The 26497-nt window shown below is 40.5% G+C and overlaps 4 protein-coding genes across 6 annotated transcripts; 3 read left to right on the forward strand and 1 right to left on the reverse strand.

Annotated features, from left to right (window-relative positions):
* LOC142959526 (olfactory receptor 2AT4-like) lies at nt 1–975 on the forward strand. The gene has a single exon (XM_076100838.1). The coding sequence runs from the start codon at nt 1–3 to the stop codon at nt 973–975; it is 975 nt and encodes a 324-aa protein (XP_075956953.1).
* An 824-nt stretch (nt 976–1799) lies between these two features.
* On the forward strand, nt 1800–2768 carry LOC142959531 (olfactory receptor 2AT4-like). Its single transcript, XM_076100843.1, has one exon. The coding sequence runs from the start codon at nt 1800–1802 to the stop codon at nt 2766–2768; it is 969 nt and encodes a 322-aa protein (XP_075956958.1).
* Nucleotides 2769–19051: 16283 nt separating this feature from the next.
* On the reverse strand, nt 19052–21868 carry hmgb1b (high mobility group box 1b). Its single transcript, XM_076100304.1, has 5 exons — nt 21713–21868; nt 20395–20550; nt 20120–20265; nt 19844–20018; nt 19052–19708 (listed from the first exon to the last, which is right to left on the reverse strand). Exons 1-5 carry the CDS (start codon nt 21737–21739, stop codon nt 19583–19585), a joined length of 630 nt encoding a protein of 209 aa, XP_075956419.1. The 5' UTR covers nt 21740–21868; the 3' UTR covers nt 19052–19582.
* On the forward strand, nt 20891–25061 carry tex26 (testis expressed 26). 3 transcript variants are annotated; one of them, XM_076100303.1, is made up of 6 exons: nt 20891–23031; nt 23705–23789; nt 23882–24044; nt 24160–24316; nt 24457–24639; nt 24742–25061. In XM_076100303.1, the coding sequence occupies exons 1-6, from the start codon at nt 23019–23021 to the stop codon at nt 24933–24935; spliced, it is 795 nt and encodes a 264-aa protein (XP_075956418.1). In that variant the 5' UTR covers nt 20891–23018; the 3' UTR covers nt 24936–25061. The 3 variants fall into 3 exon arrangements, with proteins under 3 accessions (XP_075956418.1, XP_075956416.1, XP_075956415.1); XM_076100301.1 differs by lacking the exon at nt 20891–23031 and having other exon boundaries at nt 23043–23789; XM_076100300.1 differs by lacking the exon at nt 20891–23031 and having other exon boundaries at nt 23043–23789; nt 24457–25061.
* The last annotated feature ends 1436 nt before the right edge of the window (nt 25062–26497 follow it).

Genomic DNA, 26497 nt, shown 5'->3' on the forward strand with positions numbered 1-26497 from the left:
ATGCCAGAGGGAAATCAGAGCACCGTGACTGAATTTATCCTTACTGGATTCCCTGGACTTTATCCAGAGTACCAAGGCCTTGTCTCAGCAATATTGTTCTTAGTTTATGTCTTTACTTTGACAGGTAATGTTACAATTATTTATTTAGTTGCAACCAACCGAAGTCTCCATAAGCCAATGTATTATATAATTCTAAATCTGAGTACATGTGACATCCTTTTTAGCACAACCACTTTACCTAAGATCATCAGTAAGTATTGGTTTCAATCAGGGACCATTTCTTTCACTGCTTGCTTTGTCCAAATGTACTTTGTTCACTATCTTGGCACAGTGAATTCCTTAATTCTCTTCCTGATGGCTTTAGATAGGTATTTGTCGATCAGCCATCCTCTCAGATATCCCATTGTTTTTAAAAACTCCACCATCAAAATTATCAGTATTGCAGGATGGATTGTTGCAAAGGCAGCCCCGTTAATGTTAGTTATTAGGGCATACCCTCTCCCATACTGTGCCTCTAACATAATCAACCACTGCTTCTGTGATCATATTGGTATAACAACCCTGGCATGCACTGACAGAGCCCCTTATGGTTTTCCTACTTTTGTGCTTGCAATGGTTTACTTACTGGGACTTCTGGCATTTATACTGTTCTCATATTGCTCTATAATTATAGCAGTACTTAAGATTGCAAATTTACAAGGTCGCAAAAAAGCTCTGTCCACTTGCAGTACTCAGCTGATTATAATCTCCCTCTATTATTTACCCAGATGTTTTGTGTATTTAGCCAGCAATGTTGGCATTAGATTTAGTGCTGATATGCGAATAGTAATAATCATGCTGTACAGCCTTTTCCCCCCTATGATTAATCCACTTGTATATTGCTTAAGAGCTAAAGATATGAGAGAAAGCTTGTGGAAGCAATTCAACCGACGCATCATTCCTCAAAAAGCACAAGTTTCATCTATTAACAACTGATAAAAAATGCATTTATCAATGTTTTTCCATTCTGCAGATTTAGGAAAGTTTCATAAAAAACACTGATTGGTGACAAATTGAAAGCCAAAGCTGCCACAATGTTAACCACGTCTTTTTGAAATTCCCTGTTCATGCAGTTGTTGCCAGGCCAAAAACCTGCCTGGAAGTGGAAGTGAAGTAGTAGTTACTACTACTTCCCTACTCCCTCTTAACCGAAACATTTACATCGTCTTTTGACCTGCAGCACAGAAATGTAGTTTTTTGTAATATACATTATACCACTGGTCAAATACATACTGCTTATCAAGTGTCTGTTCTACTATTCTATGTTTAGATTGTAGAGAAGTTTCGGATGTGCCAAAGTTTTTTTTCAGAGCAAGCACTTTGACTGCAGATGTTTGAACAAAATATTATCACAATATTACTGTTATGGAAGCAACATTTATACATTTTTTGTGTATCTGGGAGGGTCTGCTTGAATTTTTTCTAACTGGCTCCTTTGAGGATAGGTCGGATCAAACTTGATAAATGGCTGATACAACCTGGCATCCAGTCACTGTAATGTAGTCCTGGATATTACCTCCAAGTTAGAGCCGTGTTCAGACAGGAGAGAATCAGAGTCATTAGATACACTTATTGGAATAAGTGATTTTCAGATATAGGGGATCATTTTGAATAGCTGGGTCTTGGATATCTCTTTTGAAATATATGGTATATTGATAGTGTATCCTGCATTGAATATCGTAAAGGTCTAATCAGTGCGCTTACCTTGCAGGTCTTCATTTCATGTCTTGTTTCTGGTTTCTTTTTGTAAACTTAGAATTATGATTGCCAATTTTACAGGGATGAGAAGCTTCCTCATTCTTGGATTCCCTGGACTAAGTTCAAAATACTACGGACCTGTGTCAGCTCTGCTCTTTTTCTTCTATCTTGCTATTGCAATAGGAAATATTTTCATTTTAACATTTGTAGTCCAGGTGAAGTCCCTGCAAAAACCCACATATCTGGTCTTTTGTCACCTGGCACTGAATGACTTAACATTTGGCACTTTGACTCTCCCGAAGATCATATCAAAATTCTGGTTTGGTGATAGCATCATTTCATTTAATGGGTGCTTTACACAGATGTTCTTTGTTCATTATTTAGGATCAGTAACTTCTTTCATGTTGTTGGTAATGGCTCTCGATCGCTTTATTGCAATATGTATTCCACTACGTTATCCTGTCCTAATCTCAAACAACAACATATCTGTGCTCTGTGGGTTTGCTTGGTTCATCCCTCTGCCTTTGATGTTGACCATTGTAATCCATGCCCTCACTTTACCTTTCTGTAAATCAAATGTCATTGCTCAGTGCTACTGCGACCACATTTCTATAACGAGCCAGGCATGTGGTGAGAATGTTAAAATTGTACAGGTCACTGCTCTCTGCATGGCCATGTTTTGTCTCTTGCTTCCTCTTGCATTCATCTTGTTTTCTTACATCTCTATCTTTGTGGTTATTTTGAAAATGTCCAATGCTGCAGGCCGCAGGAGAACCTTATCAACTTGCACCCCACAACTTTTCATCACTTGCCTCTTTTACCTTCCCAGGTGTTTTGTTTATGTAGCCAATACTGTTAGATTTTCTTTCAGTTTAGATGTGCGTATTCTATTGATATTGTTGTACAGTCTTTTCCCTGCTGCTGTTAATCCCATCATATATTGTTTCAAGACTCAAGATATCAAGCAGACTTTGATAAAGAAAATGAAAACAACTAGGATTGGAATAGAGATAAAACTTTCATTCTTATAACAGAATGATACCTCAGTCATCCACTCAAAACGTTTGGCTTCATTTGCAAGAAATGGCACAAATTAAACGTGATTATTTGTATTAAAGCTTGGCATGATGTGTAAATTCAGTTTTTTCTTTAATGTAAAGCCTGCAGTTCAGATGATCATGATATCTAAATGGAAATATCAGATGTAATTGCTTTACAAAAACTGCACTGTACACATATAAGGGATGTAATGAGCTAATAGAAAGAAATAATACAGTACATTTCCTGCAGTCTGAGGACTTTAGATACCACAGATAAAGTCTTGTACTTACACACAAGGGTTTATTTTCCATTCATTTTGGGGGTTTCATTTACTGAGCACTACACTAGCCACTAGAATTATGTAGTCTTCACCAACAGCAGTGCTACTCTCCAGCAAAAATACCAAGTACATTGCATTTTGCCATTGTCAAAAGCCTGAAAACTTGGCCAACCTCCACCAGTAATGGACTGTTCAGTAACAGGTGTGTATTTACTGTAGGGGGGCTTTGGGTAAAGTCAGTGGTGCTCCACACCTGATGGTAATCAGCTAATTATTACTTCTCAGGCTTTTTCAAGATGCCCGTGCTTACATGTTATAATAATAATTGATAAGTAACATGCATGAACAAGATTTAAATGGATTTAAATATGTTCACAAGCACTTAACTAAAGACTAGACTACAGAAATGGGCTACTACACCAGGGCCCAGGACTCTTAGGTGACCTGAAAGGTCCAGGTCCTGGCTCTTAGTACTGAATACAGCCACCTGATGGCGACAGACTTCCATAGGAATGTGTGGATACCTCCAGCAGAGTAATTGGGGCCTCCTATTCTGCATTTATCTGCCTGTACAGCATGGAGCTCCTGAGTCATATGAATCTTGAACAATATTCATTGTTTTTATAACTATTTAAATTTGTTAAATGATGTTAATTGTAACATGGCTATATGGGATTAAAATGTGTCTTGAAGTAAAACTCCCCGTAAACAGTTAACTTGTAAACAGCAATGGCCAAAACACTGAGATTGCCTAATAAATTGTATCATGAATGTTGTATTTGAGTGTATTTTCATCACACAGTTGAAGTCAGAGGCAGAGAACACGTTCAGTTGCATGACTGTCCATATGTTTTTGAAATTTAGATTATATACTAGGCAAGGATAAAAATCATATTTTTTCCTTCATTGCTTCTCATGGTAATGGAATGGTAATATAGTTTAGTTTACTTACAATGGATTCAAATTCCTTAGCCCCTAACATTTTAAAGGAGAACAGGTGTATAAGTCTAATGGTTAAGGAGCTATTCCTGATTAATTCTTGTTCTGTTATTTTAGGCATTTTTTCCAAGGTATAGTACTAGAAGTTAGGAGGTTACGAAACAGAGAACACGGGAACTGTTAGAGGCATATAAATAGTTTGTGTGGTATTTACAGTAAACGTGGTTGTCTTGAGATGGGTTTTAAACATTTAACCATCATTACCAGATAAATCTTCTAGCTGTTCTGAAGATGTAAAAATAACCATGTAAACATGAAAAGATCAAGAGGTTTGGTTTATGTGAAACATCTCCTGGTCAAAGTGTAAACTAAAACATATGATATACATGTCATTAATTAACATTTTTAATCAAATTTGGTGTATCAAACCATTTCAATAAAGTAACAGACTGCCTAAATATTTACCATTATTCCACCTGACTCATTCACGACACCAAATGGCCATCAGATAATCTCCTCTATGTCACTGTGAATATCATTGCTGTGACAGGGCTCAGTGGGTAGACATGCTAGTTCCTCAAATACAGGAGCATAGCTGCTGAAAGGTAGTTGCATATTTAAAATACTTTCCCATTGCTCAAACATACTGGATGGAGCACTCTGAGCTTCATGCAGACCTGCAGCAGAATGACAGGTGTGTCTGAAGCTGCACACTGACTGGGATGACTGGTCATGGATACATTTCCTGGCGCTGATGAGAGAAAACTGTCCACACTCAGACTCTGAGCAGGTGAATGTGCTGTCTGTTTCACTGTCAGACGAAGCACCGATCACCGTGGTGGACTTGGCAGGTTCAGGCCTCGGGGATGCTCGAGGTGACATTGTTTGCTCCCGAGGAGTGTTTAGTTTGCTAATTTCTTCAAAGGTGAGGCATTGTGCAGGTTCCAGGAACTCTGGTTGTTGGAACTTCTTTTTGTAATGAGGCGGTGTTTGCTGGGAGTGCTCTGCATCGATCTTAGTCAACAACTGCTTGTTTAGGAAAGCCACATCTTGAGGTTCCGTTGGACTTTTAGGCCTCTCACCACTGGAGCGTTCTTTCTTAAATCCTGCTAACAGCATCCTCAAATCTCCCCACCGTTTAGGATCAGCTTTCACACACTTTGTGTCATACAGGTGGTGTGTCAGTGAGGCACTGTCTGAGTGAATCGCACTAGAGATGCTGCCGATTTCATAATACTCCAGCTCACTGTTTAACACCGGCTGAACACTTGATAGACTGGCATCACCGCAAAACTCCACACCTAACCTCTGCTGATCAGCGCTTATTGGGTCGTGTTGTTTCTCTTTTTCTGCACACGCAGCATGAGCGAGAGTTCTGTTGTCATCACAGCGAAACGTTACATTGTCTGTCCCTTGCTCTGTTTTCTTTGGCAAGCTATCACTCTGACACTTTGCCTTCTTACGCCTCACTCTGTAAAGGGCAACACACAATCCTATAATCACCAGGACGGAGATCAGAGGAAGAATCACAGCTATGAGCCACAGAGGCACACTGCCCTGCATCTCAGAGCATTGAGTACGGCTCTCTGTTGTAGAGATGCAGATATCACAGGCGTGGTCTGAAACGTTGTGTAAACAGACGCAGGACCTGTTCTGCCCGGCAGGTCCACACACACTCCACCGGTTTTGACAGTGTGCAGAGAGACAACGCCTCCTGGCTGTGTCCTGTTCAGAGCACGGCGAGGGGAGGCAGACACCCGGAGAGCTGCAGCTTGACTGGACAAGAGTCGAGCTCGGCCAGACGTCCATCATCACACTCTGTCCACTGACAGGCAGAGTGTAACCGTTCACAACGAAATACTGCACACAGCCAGTGAACCCTGCCATAAAAAGAATGAAGTTGACAATTGTTCATTGTTACTCAAAAATGCTAAAAAAGACAACAAAACAAAACGTGTCAGTTGATAATTTCATTTTAGTTCTATTCCCACACGAACATGTTTTGGCCTTTTTATGTCTGGTTCACATATTAACACTTAATGAAATGTTGGGTGTATATTTACCTAACTGTTGTAGGTTCGAATCACCTGTCAGAGCTGCACCAAAAATAATCTTTTCCACACTAACAGGAGTGAGATCCATACTGCGGTCGGTGACGTTCAAGACGGATTCACTATCCAGAAGCAGAGATGTGTTCTGTCCATTGCTGAACAAGGAGAGGACATGCCAAAACCCGTCGGCCACGGGGGAGTCCACAATGAACTCTGACAGGTGGCCTGACAGTGTGTCTTTGGTAATGTACACAAGCTTTCTGTGTTTTATCTGAGGGAGACAGAAAAAAAACAAGCAATTTCACACTTCAAATGTAAATTCAAGATGAGTAAATATCTGTTTAATTGCAATGTATACCTACCTTCAGCATAGTGTATCCTGTCTGCCCAACAACAAATATTAACACTCCATTATCTTGGGTCTTAAACTTGATGTTAATCCCACTTTGGTCTCTGGTGATTCCATCTTTTTCATCATCCAACAAGTCTTTTAGCAGGTAGTCTCTCTTGAATCGCTCCTTGATGACATACTCGATGTAGTCATTCCCATCAAATCGCAAAACAAGCCCCTCTGACATTTCTATTTAAGAAGACAGAACATGAAAAAAGAGTATTATGAAATTGATGAAAATCAAACAAAAATGTGTGTCCTGTTTATTAAAAGGTATGTTTACCTTTAGCACAGTTGCTTCCGGTAAAAGGGCTTTTGCACTCACAAAGATAGTCAGACCAAAAGTCATGGCACAAGCCGCTGTTCTTACATGGGTTGCTCTGACATGGTGATGGTGTTGTCCGAGGACACCTTTATTCAACAAAAATGAGACAAGTTGTTGAAATGTATAGACAAAAAAACAGAGACATTTTCCATATTACAGTTTTTAAAGTATGTTTTGCTATTTTCATGCTTTTGTCAGGTGGGGGCAGTAGAGGGATGATAGTAAATGAGTTGGGAGAGAGGTGGTATGATACAACTAAGGTGCCCAGCATGACTCGGAACCCCGAAGTTTATTATTATAGTAGGAAATTGAATTGTGTATACTAAATACTTACCTATCAAGGATGTTATATGTTGCAAGGGCCATAGAAGGTCTCAGCAGGATGCCATTTACATAAATGTTACGAATACATCCAACAAAGTCATGGGTTTTTATCTGAGCAGGAAGCAGTAAAATAGATTCAAAAGTCCTCGTTCCTCCGAACGTCATATTACTGCCAACATCTAGTGTTCTGATTGTAGATAAAGACAGAAAGAGATCGTTGATGAAGGTTAAACACAAGGCCAAAGAATGAAATTATGAATTGTGCGTAAAGAAGAATTATTATTTCACTGCTACCTCTTTAAGCTACTGCCATCACGCCGTGAAAAACAAAATCCATTGTTCTCAATGTCTGTGCAGTTGTCCACATGCAAGGAACCCATCTGTTAAATGAAAGTAGTGCGACATCAGTCTTTTCAGATTGACCTCTTTCATTTCCAATTTAAAAAAAATGCCATCTCATTAACCTTGTGTATGTGCTGACATATCTAGAACTCACGTTCCCAATCCTCCTGGCAGTGACACTATGGAAATATCCATCGGCCACTTGCTTGTGTGTCTGCAGCCTCACAGGTCCTGGGCCCAGGTCATAAGAGAGATGTATGGCCCCATTCAGTATCTCCAGTGCAATAAACTCCCTGCTAGATGGTCCTCCGGGGTTGTACAGGAGCAGGGAGTTCCTCTGCACTGTAGCAAACTCTAGAGAGATTAAATTAGTCCTGCGATCCAACGGGGGAAACTCCATGAAGGACAGCTCCTCAAAGCCATAACTGTGGTCCTCACAGTGGACTCCACTGACTCCTACAACAAAGATGGAACATATTGTTTGTAAATTGTTCTCAGTTGTAACACATCACACCTTAAAGGTCACTAGTTAAAACTGAATTGCAAATATTTGCAAATTCACAATTTGTCGTTTTACAGGGGGTTATGTGCAGGACTATTCCTTGGGCGAGCACAGATAGAAGAGCTTGTTCGTATGAGATGTCTCATGTGCGGTCTTTTTTAAGGATTTAGTTTATTACTTCGGGCAAATGGCGGACAATTTCAAACAGTTCCTCTTTAAAGGCACTTGTAGCGTTGCACTCATTTGTTACACGTAAAAAGTGACAGAAGCCATTGCGTAAAGAATGAGAAAAGAGACATCGGAAAGGTGTGGAGGTATGGGGTTTCAGTAGCTATTCAACCATCCGACAAGCCCTTCTGATGGAGTGTACTGGTGTCTGGTGTGTGTTACCTTTGCACAAAGCCAGGCCAGCAGTTTCACCCTGTTTCCCATCTTTGTGCTAAGCTAACCTAATCAGCTGCTGGCTGTGGTCTTGTATTTAACTGACAGATAAGTAGTATAGAACTTCTCATCTAACTTTCCACAAATAAACAAACTTCCCAAAATGTTGAACTTTTGCTTTAAAGAGCCTTCTTTATGCGTTATTCTTACCAAAGGGACAATGACAGGAGAATCCTGTCTGTGAATTGATGCAGCTGCCCTGAACACAAGGGGTTGATCGACAGTGGTCTATGAAGTGCTCACACATTTCTCCTGGAAAACACAAACAAATAAAACCGTGACTTTGAAGAGATTCTGGATTCCAATCATGCAATATAATGTTATTTATTTGAATACACCAAAGTCTACCCTCAAATCCGGGCAGGCAGTGACAGTGATATCTGTCCTGAGTGGAAGAACAAGTTCCCCCGTTTTGGCACTTCAGCTTCAGGCATTCATCTACATCAGTAGAGCAGAAAGAGCCAGAGAAGCCACTCTGACAGTGACAGTAGAAACTTCCTGGAGTATTCACACACGTGCCTTTATTCTCACAGGGATTCACCTCACATTCGTCGATATCATCTTCACACAGTGTCCCGTTGAAGCCGGCTGGACAGGTGCAATTAAAAATCTCTTTCTGCGGTGAAACGAAGATGACCGCCGAGCTTTCCAGGACAGCAACATCCCAGCTGATGTAAATGTTTTTCTTGCACGCCCCCCCATTTAGACAAGGGCCGATGAGACATGGATCGCTTGTGATGTGAGAAATCGTCACATTGCTATGGCCTTCTAGTAATTTCTTATGGCCTACAGAGATGCCAATGGCTACCTCTCTGCTAAGATATTGACCGTTGTAATTTTTCACTGCAGCCAATAGAAGGATTTCACTGCCAAGATGTTTAATTCCAAATACATGAGTCTTAGAGGCCTGTAGGTTAAACAGACTGTCCAGAGCTTTCACAAACCGCAAATACTTATTAGACATAAATTCTTCCATTGAGGATGATGACACATAGAATAATATGCAGCTGTCTATGGAAGCATTTGTGAAACCTTTGTAGTTCACATAGATGCTGTTGTTGACTGGGAAGTGAAGCTGGTCCGTAGCCTCGACTGTGATGTTAAATGTAGCCTCGCCTTGAAAAGGAGGCGACCACAGCTCACATGTGCCATTAGGTATTATGAACATATTCAGTTGTCCGCTTATGATGGCACAGTTGAATGTATCGGACTCGTCCTGATCCTCGGGATGGACGTTACCGATCATCCCTCCTTGGAAAGAACTGCCAAAATATTTCACCTCGATTACGATATTTCTAGGCAGTGAAGGGCTATCGTTTTCATCCACAATCTTGATGTGGATCGTTGTTGTTGATGATTGCGGAGGGATCCCTGCATCCCTAACAGCCACAAGGATGTGATATATAGCGATTTGCTCCCGATCAATAGTCCGTCTGGTGAATAAAACTCCATCAGGAGTCAGTGAAAAAGCACTTCCTGTTGAAGGATTTATCAACCAGTAAGTAAAAGGTCCTCCGTTCGGCGGAAAATCTGAATCAGATGCATTTAATCTGGCAACTACTGTGCCTTGAGGCTGATTTTCCTTCACTTGAGCCTCAGTGAATGTGAGTTGGGGAGCATTGTCGTTAACGTCGTCGATAGTCACAATGACATTCGTAGTCCCAGTGGCTGGTGGAGAGCCGTTGTCAGTGGCTGTAACGGTCAGATTATAAACTGGCCTGAGTTCTCTGTCAAGTGGAGCGTTGACTGAAATAACACCACTGGATGGCCCAATGGCAAAAGAGAAGTTTGTGTTTCCATTTTCAATGCTGAAGAAGAAACTATTCCACTCCAAAATGGAGTCTTCATCCAGAGCACTCACCGTTATCACAGGTGTCCCAACCGGGTTGTTTTCTGCAACATTGGCCAAATAAAGTGCAGTGGTGAAAACAGGTGGATCGTTTGTGTCGATCACACTGATGTGGACCAGAGTTTCGTTTACGTCCATGCCAGTGATAACACCAGAGTTCTTTGACAGAACTTTTAAAACTACGTGACTGTTGCCTTGTTTTCTCAAACTGCCAGTTGTGTATATTTCTCCAGAAAGTTTGTTGATTTCAAAGCCCATGTATTTGCTTTGACCAAACATCAGGTAAAACACCTGACCTTCAGAGCCTTGGTCATAATCTGTAGCTGTTACTTTTCCGATCCTAGTTCCAACAGTCACATTTTTAAATGCAGAAAAGTTGTATTCTTTTTGCCTGAATGTAGGTGTGAACTCATTGACGTCTGAGATTTGGATGACAATGTGTGCCAAACTAAATAAAGCATGGCCACCAATGTTTAAAGCTTTAATCGTTATATCAAAGATCTGCTCTCGCTCATAATCAAAGATGTCCGAGGTGGTGATAGTGCCATTTCTTGAATCAATTGCAAATTTATCCACATGGCCAGCAATAAGAGAATAGGATATTTGAGCACCTGAATCAGCATCCGTAGCCTTCACAACTAGGACATTTGTTCCAATTTCTGAGTTTTCAGGCACTGACGTTGTATACTCTGAGGATGAAAAGACCGGAGGATTGTCATTCACATCCATAACTACCACTGTAACATTTAACATGCCGGTTTGAGAGACCCAGCCTCCATCCAGGGCTTTGATTTGGAGATGAAAAATAACTTCTTTTTCAAAGTCAAGCTCTCTGATCAGTGTGAGCAGCCCAGCTGTTTCTCCTACAGAGAATGATAAATAGTGATTTTCTGGGGTAATGCAGTACATGATGGCACCATTGGGACCGTAATCTCTATCTTCTGCATGAATTTTCCCAATTACTGATCCTACCGGCAAGTCCTCAGGGACAGAGAAAATCACATCCGGCTCTCTGAAGCTCGGAGGAAATTGATTCCTCCCAGTAATTTCAAAAGTGATTTCAGTCTGTGATGACAAAGAGGGGGTGCCCTGATCTTTTGCAATAACTGATACTGTGAAAAACAAATTTACGCTCTCTATCAAACTCTGATTTAACATCACCTTTCCATTGTCGACTTGGATACAGAAGAAATCAGATGCATTGCCTCCATTGAAAACATATTCGATACCAACGCTGGTGTTGCTGACATCCTGATCTATTGCTGTGAACTGAACCACCTCAGTACCAACATCCATGTGATACGGGATAGCAATCAGAGGCTGGAAAGGTAAAAACATCGGTGGATAGTAGTTATATGGTTCTAATCTCACTGTGACAGTGGTGTTACTGTACAGAGGAACACTGCCACAATCAAATGCAATAACCGTAAACTGGTAGATTTGAAAAGCAGTATTATGTAACGTCAATGGCTGCTTTGTATAGATCTCACCAGAGGATGCGTTCACCCAAAACTGCTCATTTTGAGGTTCAATAACATGCAAAACCTTACTGTTTTGCCCTATGTCTGCATCTAAAGCAAGAACCTGCATGACAAACACCTCTTTACCTTGTGTTTCAGGGAGGACAACGCTGTAGAAATGATCAGAAAATACTGGTCTATTATCATTGACATCTGCAATGACTATAGTGACGTCGGTGCTAATGCTCCATGCTGAATCATTTGCGTTTACCTTCAAGATGTAATGATCGTGCATCTCCCTGTCCAGACGTCTTTTAACAGTTATGACGCCAGTGGTGAAGTCAATATTAAATGGCAGATCATCACTTGGATCAATTATGGAGTAATTTATTACTGCATTGGCACCAGAATCGTCATCAGTTGAGGTGACTTGTATAATCGTGTGTCCAACAAGGGAATCTTCAGGCACCTCTGTGAGAAAAATCTGTGAAAAACGAGGTGCGTTGTCATTTCTGTCTAAAACAACAACAATAACCGTTGCTGTGTCTTTATAAAGAGGGTTGTTTAGCTCTGCAGCTTCAACCGTTAAATTGAATTCAGGGGTATTTTCTCTGTCTAAATTTGCAGTGGTGCTCAGTAAACCATTTTCAGGGTCAATTGTGAAAAAACTATCAGTGTTTCCTTCTGTAATAGTGTACTGCACTGTGCCGTAGCTGCCTGAGTCAGCGTCAATGGCGAGAACATCACAAACCCAGGATGGCGGGGAGTTCTCCAAAACCTCACACCTGTACTCAGCTTGGGTGAACTGAGGGAGGTTATCATTTACATCACTGATGTTTATGTGAATTTCTGCAAATGATGAGAAAGGAGGCGAGCCGGAGTCTCTGGCTTCTATCAACAAGGTAAGTTCCTCTTTGCTTTCATAATCCAGAGGGTTCTCCACGGTCAACGCTCCACTCAACTGCTCCACATGAAACATGTCTTCAAAGTTTCCAGAAGCGAGATAAAAGGAGACTGGATCAGCTCTGGCGCTCGCCGCAGAGACAACCGCAACTAATGTTCCCACTGGCTCGTCCTCAGAGAGGAAATCACTCAGAACATCCACAGTCACCTCTGGAAACTCAGAGGCGTTGTGAAACCGGACGCTGATAGTAGTGATGTCAAATTTGGGATTTTCTCCAGCATCTTCCACATGTACACTGACAATGATATCTTCCGTTCTCCAGAAAGCACTTGAAGCAAATACAGTGCCGCTGTGTGGATGGATGGAAAACAGATCTGAACTTTGTCCATACAACAAAAAATGCAGTTCTGCGTTCATTTCAGTATCTCCATCTGTTGCTCTTACTGCACAAACAACTGAGCCTGTAGGACAAAAAAAACATAAAATAAAAATCTTCATCCTGTCAGGTCCATGTTATCCAGGATGAAATACATAACTGTCAAGTGGAAGTAAAAACTCTCACCTGGAGCCATCTCGGTGGGCACATAGGCCACATAGGGGCTGTACATAAACTGGGGCCAGTGGTCGTTAATATCTCCAATGAGAACAGAAACAAGCACTGAGCTTGACAGAGGCTGAGTCGGATGCCCATCACTGCCAATCACCATCAACCTGTAAATGGCTACTGTCTCCCTGTCCAGGACATCGGTTGTAAACAACTCTCCAGATGTTTCTTCGATGTCAAAAGGCACATCAAGGTTCTCCATGGAATACCTAAAGGAGGGTCAAAGGATGTAATAGTCTATCAGTGAACTGGGATTAAGAATAAATCATTACAATGTATATATTGAGAGAGAGAGATTTCCAGTTGCTCTTGTTCAGCATATTATGCAAATACACTGAGACTACAGTGAGAAATGGTAATCCTAATGCTGCACCACTAGAAACATGATGAACCTAGCTTTAGCAGTATTTTAAGTTTGTATTATAGACGTGTTACCTTATTTCCCCACTGACTCCCTCGTCAACGTCAGATGCAGTTATCATGGCAAACACGGTGCCTGTGGGGCTGTCCTCAGACACTATGGTGTTGTAGACTTCCTGAGTAAACTCTGGACGGTTATCATTGACATCATCCACTATGACGTGTATGGTGAGAGTTCCTGTTAGAGGCATCAACCCTTCACATGACAAAGTAAATAATGGTTTATCAAACTGGTTGAACTGACTCTGAGAGTTGAAAAAAGATTACAGAACAGCACTTTATAAAGTTATCACATTTAACGTTGGCCTGAATCACCTGAATCAACAGCAACGATGTTGACAAAGTAAGATGATTCCCTCTCTCTGTCCAGGCTGTGTAAAATTTGAAACGTGCCACTGGGAGAGATGGAGAACAAACCGTCGCTATTTCCTTTCTGTAAAAAATAGGTCAGCTGGCTGTTGGCACCTAAATCTTCATCCAAAGCTGATACCTGGTTAAAAAAAAGACAATATTAACATTTTGGAATCAACATTCAATGAAGTCTTCGATTAACATGAACCAGCAGCACCTGACGTGTGAGCTGAGCGGGGTCCTCATCGTTCTCTGTTACATGCATGGTCAGTGTTTGTGGAGTAAAGAGGGGCGCAAAGTCATTAACATCCAACACTGTAATACTGATAGTAGCAGTGGCAGATCTGTGTATATTCCCCTTGTCTACAGCTGTTATGATTAAGGTGTAGTTTGAATCCTTCTCCCTGTCCAGTTTGTCCATGGCTGTGATGACACCTCGAACCGCGTCCACCACAAACGGACTCTCCTGGGTCAGCACGTACCCAACTTGTCCATTTGTCCCGATGTCTCGATCCAGAGCCTGAACCTGGAATAGGCTCGTTCCTCTAGAGATGTCCTCCCTGATTGTCAAGCTGTAGGTGCTTCGAGAGAACTCGGGATCATGGTCATTAGCATCCTCAACGTGCACCGTGAGATTCATAATGGTTGCCATTCTGGGTGAGCCTTCATCAGCGGCTGTTACAGAAATAATCAGGGTGTCTACCTGTTCTCTGTCCAATGCCTCCTCCAGGTATATTTTTCCACTCCTGTTATCGATGCTAAACTTGCCACCGGAAGTGTTGTTCAAATAATATAAAACTTCCCCGTTGGATCCAATGTCTTCATCTTCAGCATGCACAGTCATGATAGCAGAATGAAGTGCAGTGTCCTCTGGTGTACTGACTGTTTTGGCTGACACAAACAATGGAGCGTTGTCATTGACATCATCAACCACCACAATAACATGCGCCGTGCTGGTGAACTGTGAAGACACAGTCTGGACACAGTCATTGGCCGTCACAGTCAGATTGTAGAGGGGTTGTCTCTCTCTGTCTAACTCTGTGTTCAGGCACAAACTGCCAGCTGTGTTTATGAAGAACACCTTCTCCTCATCTCCACCAACCACCCTTAGTTTCAAGTCTCCATTGTCACCTGGCAGAGAGGAAAAGATGATACATGATGTTACCACAAACGATGGATTGCCCTTCTCATAATGGCTTGGTGTGCTATGTGTAAAACAAGGATCAAAACGTTGCATTTTGCTCATGACGCACTAATATCTGTTTGCTGCTAAGTGCATATTTCAATATGTACAGACAACAGAAACCAACCACATTTGACTGGCCCTTCTTCAAAGTCCTAACATTGTAATAATAAAGTATTCATTAGCAATAAATAAAGGGGCTAAGAATAGGAATTCACTGGAAAATGTGAAAATAAAATGACACAAAGATAGAGAAGATGTGCGATCATGTCTCGATTAGACTTGCCAGATGTGGCATGTCGAGCTAAGAAATGTGTGAATAATAAATGTGCCATTTCACACTCATCATAAACAAGTATTTATTTTATTCACTGTTGCTGTGCAACATTGTGATCCTTTTGGGTTCTTTCTGACTGTGGATTCTACTTTGCCTTTAAATGCCACAGGGGCCAAACAAATGTGGCATCTGCTGAATGTCGTATTTATATTGTACTCTTGCACTTACCATCATCGACATCTGACACATTCAAGAACAGGAAGCAAGTGCCCACCCGAGCGTCTTCCAGCAGCGACGCAGGAAAGGTATCCTGACTGAAAACAGGGGGGTTGTCGTTCACATCTAACACATTGAAGTACACCCTGACACTGGATCCCTGTGAATCCCCCTGCTGCACCGCCGCAGTGAGTATGTAGAATCTTTGTGCTTCGAAATCCAGGCTGCGGGATAATAGGAACTCCCCTGAGAAGGGGCTGAGGAGGAACAGGTTCTCTCCATCATCCTCCTGCACTGAGTATGTGATAGGCGTGAGACTCTCAAACGCCATTTCCAACTTTCCCACAACTGTCCCTGTCAACACATGGATAATGCACAATCACTGGTCGAGTGACTGTGAAATGAAAATACAACATTTGCCAATATCATTGTCAAAAACAGAAGGACCTAAACTATCATTTCTCATAGATATTCGAAATGAGAATCTTACTGACCAATAAAACGAAATGAGGATATTATATAAAATTACAGGTTAAATTGTAACATTTAAAAAGCAATAATGCAATAAATTAACATTATACATTTGTGCCTAATTTACATGGCCTTGCTGCACAGATGACTAACCTGGTACTGTGTCTTCTTTCACTTCAAATGAATAAAAAGTTTTGGAAAGAGCCATCTGTGTTCTCCATCTGTTATGGGAGTGTAAGCCGACAGATGTATAATACCAGGAGGAAGGCGTATGCTGCCCTGAGACGATATCAGCAAACTGTCTCTCACTGCTCACATTTACTGTATTTCCAGATGAAGGTTCATGTGAGGAAGTAGTATTAAACACCTGAGGAACCATGGAAAAAAATAAGGAATGACTCTTGTTTGTCTTGTCAGAATAGGCAACTTTTTAAGCATTTATACAGAAAGATTCTACGCATTTAAATGCACCATAAACGTATATACTTAATCAATTCAAACAGTGATTGATATGTTAAAACATAAATTGCAATAAGTTATCTCTCACTGCTGCAACACATGAGCTGAGAGACCAACTTACCAGAAAATGAAACAATAAAATTGTGTATTTTCTCCAGTATACAGTAGAGTCCATTCTAAAGTTCACGAGTGCCTCTTACTTGCGAAATCAAGTGGGAAAATAAGCAAAACAAAACAGACGTGGCATTAAAAAGTGAGATCCTAGAAACTTCACGGCATTAACTCCAAACAAGTCCAACAAAAGGAAAACTTTAAAAGCTGTCTCCACAGTGATTACTCAATCTTCTCAGCTTGTAATCCTGACTGACACGCCCCTTTGACGTCATTCTTTGCTAATTCAGCAGCAGAGAAAAAACTCTGTTGGGTCTCCAGAATGCAGCAGATTGAAAGTTTGTTGTTGTTGTTGTTACATATATAACAAAAGAAAGCGTCCCTCGCAATCTTTAAATTAATTAGTCCACGTGTCTTTGCTTTCTTTGTTAAATGAATTCTGGCAAGTGAAAAAGAAAAGCGTAATAATATATAATACTATGTTTTGCTGAATCAGTCTGTTTTGTATTCTCACCGTGAACAGAGGCTCCTCGACGTAGCGCTGAAATGGACTCTTTGAACAGTTGCCTGCAGTAATGTGGCCTAGACTAGAGGGAGCCTTTCTTGCTGCATGTCAGATGAGGAATTCATTCAGAGGCTGCAGGGCGTTCATTCAGTGGGTGAAAGGAGAGAAAAGAAAAGAAAACTGCTGCTCTGATTCACAGCTTTCAACAGAGAGCTGACATGACACTGTGGCACAGAATGTTAAAACTCAATTACATTTTCTTGGAGCAATTAATTTGAGTATATGACAAGCATTGCCAAAGTACTTTTACATTGATGGTTTACTGAATTGCTGTTACTATAACACATAACTGGACCATCAGCACTGCTTTTCCCCTAAAACAAAACCAACTGCTATAATCTTAATATTCTCTACTTGCAGGAACACTGAGGAGGAAAGCCTGTTTCTCTGTGAGACCCGCTCATTCATATTTGCTAACACTTTTAAGAGGACAGTCCTTTGTATGGCAAAGGTCAACGCTGCTGAGAAAAGCCTGATAAATGGACATGTGAACCCCCTTTCAAGTGACTGTGAGGCCACCGGGACTGTGAGACTGTCTCCAATTACACACAGAGGGAACTCTATCGCAGCAAAGGATCACAAAAGGTCTCTGCCGGGTCTCACTGGGGTAGTGCACACAGAGACTGTTTCTCTGGACACATAGGAGAGATTTGAATAGGCGCACTAACACCTAATTTCTTTTAAATGTGGCCAGTATAACTCAGCCAACAGTTTGGATTTATCTTCCTTTTGTCACAAAATAACTCTACTAATTCTTTAATATGACTATTATTTGTCTTCTCAGATTGAATTATACCCTTTCAATAATATAATATGGGGACATTTTATGCACTATGTGTTGTATGTTTGGTGCAGAACCTCATGTGAAGCTGAATTTAGGCAACAGTTCATTTGCATTAACATTAGCTATAGAAACAGGAAGGATTCATTGATTTTAAGAACCGTTAGCGTTTTAGGGAGGCAACCTTTTTTGTCTGATTTCATTTGTTGAGTTTGGGACAAAAGAAAACGTTCTTTGTTTAAGATGTCAAGTTAAATTGATGTCTGACTAATGCAACAGTTTTTGTGTCCTATGAGTCCATGTGGACTGAGCACTGTGGGCATGACACAATAACCAATTTAACTATGGTTTGAACTTTGAACTGCATATCCTCTTAACCGTTTACTTAACCGTGGCGCCACCTTCTGGATTTAGGTTCCCTAAACCACAGTACAATTTGCAACATCTCACTTTTCAAGGTTATTTGGGGGAAAACAAAATAGAGCAGAGGGAGCCTAAAATATGATCCGACACAAATCAGGTTAGATAACATACATTGTACATGTGATTTATACCTCATACTGTAAACATTTGCATATTTCCAAAGCAGAGCACTTTTATTTAAAAAAAGGAAAGATATATAACATGTTTTGCAATATTTTTATTGTGCTCTTTTCTATCCTATCTTATATTCATGTTTCTAGACTTTTGCAGCGCTGCTTTGCATATCTATTGTTATGCAATAGATATGCATAACATGTATATAATCCTGCAGAGCACCGACTGATGACATCTTTTCAAATCACAGCCATTTGCCTGTGATTTGAAAGTCATTCTAATCGTGATTCTAACTATTATTATAGTAATAATATATTGTTATTCCATAATACTCAGATGCTGCTTCGCTCCAGTAAAAACCAAGCTGTCGAGTTGATCTCATTTCTGTTAAGAATATCTTTTTTTCTACTATACTGTTGACTTAAACTTTGCACTTATTCACTTGTGCAGCCACCAGCTATACTTATTAAATGAAAAACGTCAAACCACAGAATATTTGAAATGTTTATGTGAATACTTAGTAGGCTACATGTTATACATTGGGAGATGTTGAGATGGAGAAAAACAAACTTCTTTTTAAAAAAAAACGACCTTTATTGAAGACATTCTTGAATTTCAACAGCTGTGTTTGATATTAGAGTGGTATTCAAAGAACAATAAAAAGACACTGGGACAGCACATAAAAAAATATTATTTTTTTTTTGAAAATAAAGAGAAATAGACTACCAACTCAGAAATCAATTTTTGAGTTGTAACACCTAAAGACTAGTTACTTTCATACTGACTTTTGTCCTACAAAATTGTTACATAATATGGCAGGGGATAAAGAACTACGACTAAAAAAAATCTCAAACTTAAGATATGTAGTGTTAACTTTACAAAGGAAAAGGAGAATAACACTGTACATCTTAAAAACATCAAATATACACAGGTTCTTGTTCAGTCTGACTTATGTTTCAAGATGGTGAATTGAGTATATTAGAATTATATGGCATAAACAAAACTCCCATCCATATGCAGTTTACTCATCATCGTCATCATCGTCGTCGTCATCTTCCTCCTCTTCTTCCTCCTCTTCCTCCTCATCATCGGCTGTAGCAGCAGAGGCTGAATCCACTGTGCCCTTTGTGCGGTAAGCAACGACATCCTATGGAGAGCGCAACAAATGTGTTTTTAGCACTACAGAGGAACCTACAGTTTTACGTGCTTCAAAGTAAAAAAGACAACAGCAAAATGCGATTTTTCAAATTTCACAGAAACAAGGCCAGCTTTGTCTTCTCACCTTGTCATATTTCTCCTTCAGCTTGGCCGCCTTCCTCTCATACGGCTGCTTGTTCTCTGCAGATGAGCCGTTCCACATCTCTCCCAGCTTCTTTGCTGTGTCCCCGATGGTAAGACCAGGATGCTCGCTTTTTACCTTGGGGCGAAAGTCTCCACAGAACAGGAAGAATGCAGACCTGTGGGGGAAAATAATGTGTCAGATAAGTTATCATAATCCACTTGTCAACTGTCAGAAAAAATAACTGGTGTGGAGAAAGTTTTATTTAATGGTACATACGGTGGTCTCTTGGGGGCATTGGGGTCCTTGTACCGTTTCTTCTTTTGGCCCTTGGGGGGATCGTAATTCTTCATGTCCCTCTCATAACGCACCTTGTCTAGCTTGGCCATATCTTCAAACTTGCCTTTCTCTTTCTGTGACATTGTCTTTGGGAAGATAAAAAGCAGTTTCAAACAATCTAGAAGACATACGCTACTTGAAAGAAAATATTGGATTCAGAGAATAAAAAATAAAAAAAGACGATGATTATAGATATTGAGAGAAATGTATTTCACCTTCCATCTCTCAGAGCATTTCTTGGAAAACTCTGCAAAGTTGACAGAGGCATCGGGATGTTTCTTCTTGTGTTCCTCACGGCATGTTTGCACAAAGTAGGCATATGAGGACATTCTGCCCTTCGGCTTCCTAGGATCCTTTGCCATCTTGGACCGCTAAATAGATGTGAAAAGAAAAAAATGTTTTAAGAGAAATGCATCCAAGCCTCATCATGCAGCAGTGGCTATATCTAAATATATCCCTAGTCAATTGTCCCCCTCTTGCTTTGTCAGTTCCATCTATTGTTTAAATCGGGTGGTGGGAGGAGGGTGTCTGGGATGACTAATAACCCATTGTATGTAGAGGCCAACATGATGCATACTTTAATATTCAACTACGCATTGAGTTTAGTGGTGCTTTATCTCCATCATGTGTGCACGGTGATATAGCCGTTGGTAGAGTTCGTGAAAACAGAACGGAGCGTTGATGATATCATCTAGTTACGTTCGCCTCCCATTCAAATAGCATGCAGATGAGTAACGTTGGATTAGCATTAGCTTCCACTGTATTTTACTGATCGCTAGAGGCTAGACACTGTGGGTCCGCTCTCGCTTTGTGTCCTATTGGTATTGGCGATAGCCTTTTAGCTAGGCTAGCTAGCTTTAGCTGGCATGACATACTGCTAATTTCATGAGACGATTATTAAAATGGCTGATTTGATTGCGAACAAAGGCTAACGGTATGCCACCACGCGCCTCTAAACGGGCCTCGGTTTAACCTCAGTGGCGTGTCTGGATATTGCAGATTAATAGATTACAAATGTCAATAAAAGTGGCAATAATGGAAAGGAAGGATGCTCCGCCTGCATCACAGTACCGATGCTGCTTCAGCACCATTAACCTACGTTCACCTTCTAGCCGCTGTTAGCTTTTATCATAGCAACACGACCAGACCATTCAGCCTCCATTACAGGGCTAGCGTAGCGAACGTAGCAGGCTAGCTACCGTTATGAGTCGCTCGCAACACATTAGCGGACGTCACGATAACCCAGACGTAATAGTTGGCTTGGTCATCGGGTGATATACATCGAACCTGGTATGGGTTATTACACATGGCCGAAGGTTATGTCAGCGAAGGTATCTTAAGTAGCACGACTGTATTTAACATGAGCAAAAACTTGCTATTGTGTTAGCATCCTATCCAGCTCCGTCATGCAACTAAATTTGCAAGGTTATACGCAGATGTATACTGTGCAAAACTGACCGCAGCCCACGGTTTCATTCACAACAGTTCCACACAAGTTGCTGTGTGTAATAAGTTAACATGGATCATGCTTACCCCTACTACAGCGCTATATGAAGCCATCTTTGCGTCGGTACGTCTCAAACAAAGGGAGGAAAAGCAGCGCTAATGCGCGGTCCTTCGGCTGTGAGAAGGATGCCTCTGTGCCTGTGTGTCGGGCTCCGGCTGTCGGACATTGGCTGCCGTAAACTCCTTGGAGTATCTTATTGGACACTCACTGTCTCGGTCCTGCTTGTTGTACAGTTGGTTAAAAAAAACTAGCGATGATGGCGCTAAACTTGAATATCAAACCTCCATCGCATTTCTTTTAGTGAAGGCAAAAAAAAAGCAATCAAGTAACGTTAAAATAAAAGAATCCTTTATTAGTGCCGCAGCGGGGAAATGTACAGGATTACAGCAGCATAGTGGATAGTGCAAACAGGATCAAAACAAGTATTATAAACAAGTAAATAAGTAATAAACATTAAAGAATATTAACAAAGTAAAAAATCTACAATAACTAAAATATAACTAAAAATACAATATATACAGACAGAATATTTTTTTGTGGTGTATTATTGCACATGCCTTAGACTTAGAGTAAAGTTGTGGTTGAAAAGTGCAGACTTGTTTGGTGGAATAATTACCCATTATATTGTTTACTTAAGTAAACATGTCCTACACTTAGGTAAATGTAGATTAATATTGTCAACAAACTATAAAGTATCAAATACATAACTATAATTTAGAGCATTTTCAAAATTCACTCTCGACTCAACCACACAGTTATCAAATAGGTGTATAAGTCATCTGGAGGACTTCCTTCTCTGAATTTCTTGTGAGCTCTCTGCATCATGAATTGCAAATAGACGAGTTTCCTCAAATAAAGGAGGGGATTGAGGGACATTTGTAGTAGTTTATATGGGGCCTACAAATCATTTCATAAAATAATTGTTGGTTTTGTAGGCCTAAATAAAATGTGTATCTGCTGCGTAACCAGTAATTATAGGGGTCATATACAATACATGTCATTGTTGGATATTATAGCACTAAATTAAATTACTTGACTAAACATACCTATTTTGCACCACTGTCGGTAACGGATATAAATAAGGCATATGGCCATGTTGAATTTTTAATGCAACATCTCCCCTGCTGAGCAGCTCACTGTGGCCATGTCGTAGGTCTCCATAACCACAGCACCTAGAGACATTCTTCTGGGGTCAGCTCTGCCTCTGCTTAGATCAAAACAATACCTAACGCTTTTTGGCAAACCACAAATGAATTGAAAGAAATGGAAACGGAAAGATTTTCATTATACTGAAAACAACCATAGCACAAGATTCCAAAACAGTGGTCAACAATGGCAACCAAAGGTAATGTTATACCAAGGACAGCCTTGGAGATTGAATCTTGTTAACTAACTTGAAAGTTACTTAATCATTTTAATTGTTGTTATAGTTTATTGTTATAGCAGTCATCTTATTACTTTCTTGCATTTGTATTACATGTACTGTTATATAATATGTTCATCTCATTATGTCGTGTAATTAAGCTAAATGATAGACTGGTACATTATAATGTATTTCTAGTTGGAATTGTTATTTTTGAGCGTTGCAGAGTCATGTCTTATTATTATTCACAATACTTACAGCATTGTAATTATTAATGTAGAAATGTCACATTTAATTTCCCTATTCATGCTATCTCGCTTTGGGGTCATTTTGGTTCATACCTGTTGTGAATGTCACCAAGGGCGTTATTTTCACTGGGACGGGGATATGACCGCGTTACTTTCCAAAATCCTGTTCTTGTCCCCCTCAGCTGAACACCAGTCAAAAATAAAATAGTCAAGCTAAAAAAAAAGGGTCACAATACAGAGGTGTACATAGCATTTCTAACATTTGCATATTAGTTATTTGCTTGAATGATTTACTGTTTTTTTTTTTTCAATCTTCATTGTGCACCCAACTCATTGTCTGTAGCTCGAAATGACACCGAACATATCAATAATTCAGGGTTGGATTCTAATGGTATATTTTTCTATAGAGGGCAAACAGTGGTGGGATCCATATCAAACATCTAATAGAAGACAATTCGTCTACCGGCCAAAGTCGGCTGCAGAGATTCTGGTGTAAGTTCTATTTAAAGGCTCCTGGTGAAGAATAGGCATACAGAATATGTTTGTTTCTCTGTGTGTGTAATTGTATGTTGATGCGTTTGCAGGAGCCCAACGTCAACTTCATTTATAGACTCCTATTCACAGTCTGGACCTTTTAGTTCAACAGTGTACAACAAGGATTTTAGCTGGAAGCCACCCTGTAAACCTGAATGCATTCGCACAGGAACATCTTCGGGGCAGAGGAGAAACAACCCGCATCCCAGTCAGGTTGGTATTTAAGCTGCGTTAGCCTCAATTTTACATTTATAGCTGAATGCCATGCTTGACCTCTCGCTGTGTATCGTAACCTTTTAATCAAGTTGTTTTTCTTCTCCACATCGAGTCCTTCATGAAGTGGAGGCTGCCTAGGGATGCCGCACAAAACTCTGAGTACGTCGGCTTCCCTTGGAAATGTCCCCCATCTGAGGGGGAGATCCGTGAGGCCCTGACAGCACAGTACAGCTCCATCTACAGATGTGACTACATGGGGATGCCTCAAGGTATGACAAGTCTGTTGGTTCAGTCTTGTGTATGTGAAAGCATGTCAGAACAGCTGGACGACTGACATTCAGGAGCTTCCAAATGAAACAGTCATAAAATGTCTCTCTACTTTTCTTTTGTTGTGGTACTTATTTGACAGGACATGATCTTATTAATAAAGGAGAAGGAAGACTTGCACCCCGGTACAGCAGGCCTGAAATGCTGCTTTCTACTGATACTGAAATGAGGGACAATTATCGCCAGCCAAAGCAAAGGCTTGAACTGCTGGGCAACTACTCTCTCTACAGCTGCACAGAGCCTAACGTGGCACGTCGTGGTATAGGTAGTATATGCCCAAAAAATATGTTAATGTTAACACAGCAAAGAGTGCTTGCAATTCCCCAAGCTAATGCTTTCTATCCATTCATTATCTCGTGTGTTGCAGTTCCAACTGTTGTGCAGAGACACACTCAGCAAAAAAGATCAGATTTGACAAACTACGACAGGTTTTGTGGAAAGAGAGTCACTAATGTCACAAATATGATCAAGTCTCTGCTGCCCGAGGAGCTGCAGCAGTTACACAGAACTCTACCCGAGGAAGGAAAGCAACACTGTGAACAAGCTGCTTACTGTTTTTGATTTTTGACAGATGGATTATTCATGTTTTGTGTCTTTTTCCTTTGCAGAAAAGGAGGCTATAACAAAAGTGAGTACAGATGCTTATCCAAACTATAGGGATGAAGTGAATAAACTGCCACCAGTTGTGCTTCATTCCTGCTCACCAAAGTGGATATCAAGTTGGCCAGGACCCCTCTAAATCATATTGCTTATGGTATTAATAATGTGTCTTTGTATTTTGGGTTTTTATGTAATTTCGTTCCATGTAATAAACTAGAAATCTGCACTCAGCAGAGTGCAGATTTCACCAGGTGTAGGTGTGTCTGTAACAACCACTCCCCATCTAAACACTACTTATGCACCAACAGTATGCTCACTCACTCACTCAGACTTACGCACATGCACAACTGATCCATCGTCTTCCTGGCAGAGATAATAACAATAGAAGATAACATAATGTATTTGATTTGTCATTTGTGTGTGTAATTCGTGTCATAATTCTAGCTTTTTCTTTCGATTGCTAATACACTAAAATGACACATAGAGCACAATGATTTAATCTGACACTCAGAGAGGAAAACCTTTGCACAAGTTTAGAAAACTCTAAACACATATTCTGATTTGCACCCAATTTTTGGGATGTAAACCCCTCAAAAACGTGTATTAGCAATTAAATGCAAGTAATTTATGCTTTTTTGTTTGTTTGTTGTGTTGTTTGTGCACTAAATTGTATTTCTGTTCTGATTTTCAAAACAAAATGCAACCTTTGGAAATGCATGGCTGTGTTGTCTGATTTTACAATGTGGAGAGAAAAATATATAATATAATATTTTCATCAGTGTGCTGTACTGGTCTTGTGTTTCGTCATTCAATATTCATGAACTTAATTCAGACAATGTGTCACAAGGTGGGCGAAAATGGTAGCAGAGGATGGACCTAAACGCAGAGAGACACGGGGGAACAGAGGGATGAATAATGGTGATTTTAATTATAAAGAAAAATGTTCAACACAAAGCTTGCAGAGCACGGAAGTCCAAAAATGTGTAATAAAAAATCCAAGGGAAAAACAAGTAACGGGCAAAACAGGAAAGAGCAGAGCAGGACATGGAGCAACACAGGGCAGCTACAGAGCACGTAACACAACAGATGAACTGACACTGAGACAAAGGACACAAAGGGTTTAAATACACTGGGGGGGGGGGGGGGGGGGGGGTGCAGGTGATTAGACACAGAAGGGTTTAATCAGGGGCGGGGCAGACAATCATGCAGGCGGGAAAACACACACACAAAGACAGGAAGTGAAGTGAACACAGGCGACACGAGGCAGGGACATTCAAAATAAAACAGGAAACCAACTAAACCAAACCCAAGACCGTGACACATATCTCTGAAAAACATCAAACCTTGACTATATCATTAGAAAAGTAAAATAGTTAAAAGGGTTTTAGATTGAGCACAGCAGTGTGTAACTGGTTCAAACACAATCAGATAGTATGAATCATGTGTGTGCCTTATGGTGACAAAAATGTTAGAAACCACCTGTGATTAATTAACCGTTAATCAGCATAATAATTAGTCTCATC

This window comes from Anarhichas minor, unplaced genomic scaffold (genome assembly GCF_050575085.1).
Source record: "Anarhichas minor isolate MPS153535 unplaced genomic scaffold, ASM5057508v1 ptg000026l, whole genome shotgun sequence".
NCBI classification, from domain to species: Eukaryota; Metazoa; Chordata; class Actinopteri; order Perciformes; family Anarhichadidae; genus Anarhichas; species Anarhichas minor.

Excerpts from the sequence above, each read along its gene's own strand:
- LOC142959526 (XM_076100838.1), top strand. The coding sequence starts at position 1 with ATGCCAGAGGGAAATCAGAGCACCGTGACTGAATTTATCCTTACTGGA.
- LOC142959531 (XM_076100843.1), top strand. The coding sequence starts at position 1,800 with ATGATTGCCAATTTTACAGGGATGAGAAGCTTCCTCATTCTTGGATTC.
- hmgb1b (XM_076100304.1), bottom strand. The coding sequence starts at position 21,739 with ATGGCTTCATATAGCGCTGTAGTAGGG. Across the intron at positions 20,266-20,394 it reads AATGCTCTGAGAGATGGAAG|ACAATGTCACAGAAAGAGAA; the intron begins GTGAAATACATT and ends ATCTTCCCAAAG. Across the intron at positions 20,019-20,119 it reads AATGCCCCCAAGAGACCACC|GTCTGCATTCTTCCTGTTCT; the intron begins GTATGTACCATT and ends TTTCCCCCACAG.
- tex26 (XM_076100300.1), top strand. The coding sequence starts at position 23,647 with ATGACACCGAACATATCAATAATTCAGGGTTGGATTCTAATGGTATAT. Across the intron at positions 23,790-23,881 it reads TCGGCTGCAGAGATTCTGGT|GAGCCCAACGTCAACTTCAT; the intron begins GTAAGTTCTATT and ends ATGCGTTTGCAG. Across the intron at positions 24,045-24,159 it reads ACAACCCGCATCCCAGTCAG|TCCTTCATGAAGTGGAGGCT; the intron begins GTTGGTATTTAA and ends CTCCACATCGAG.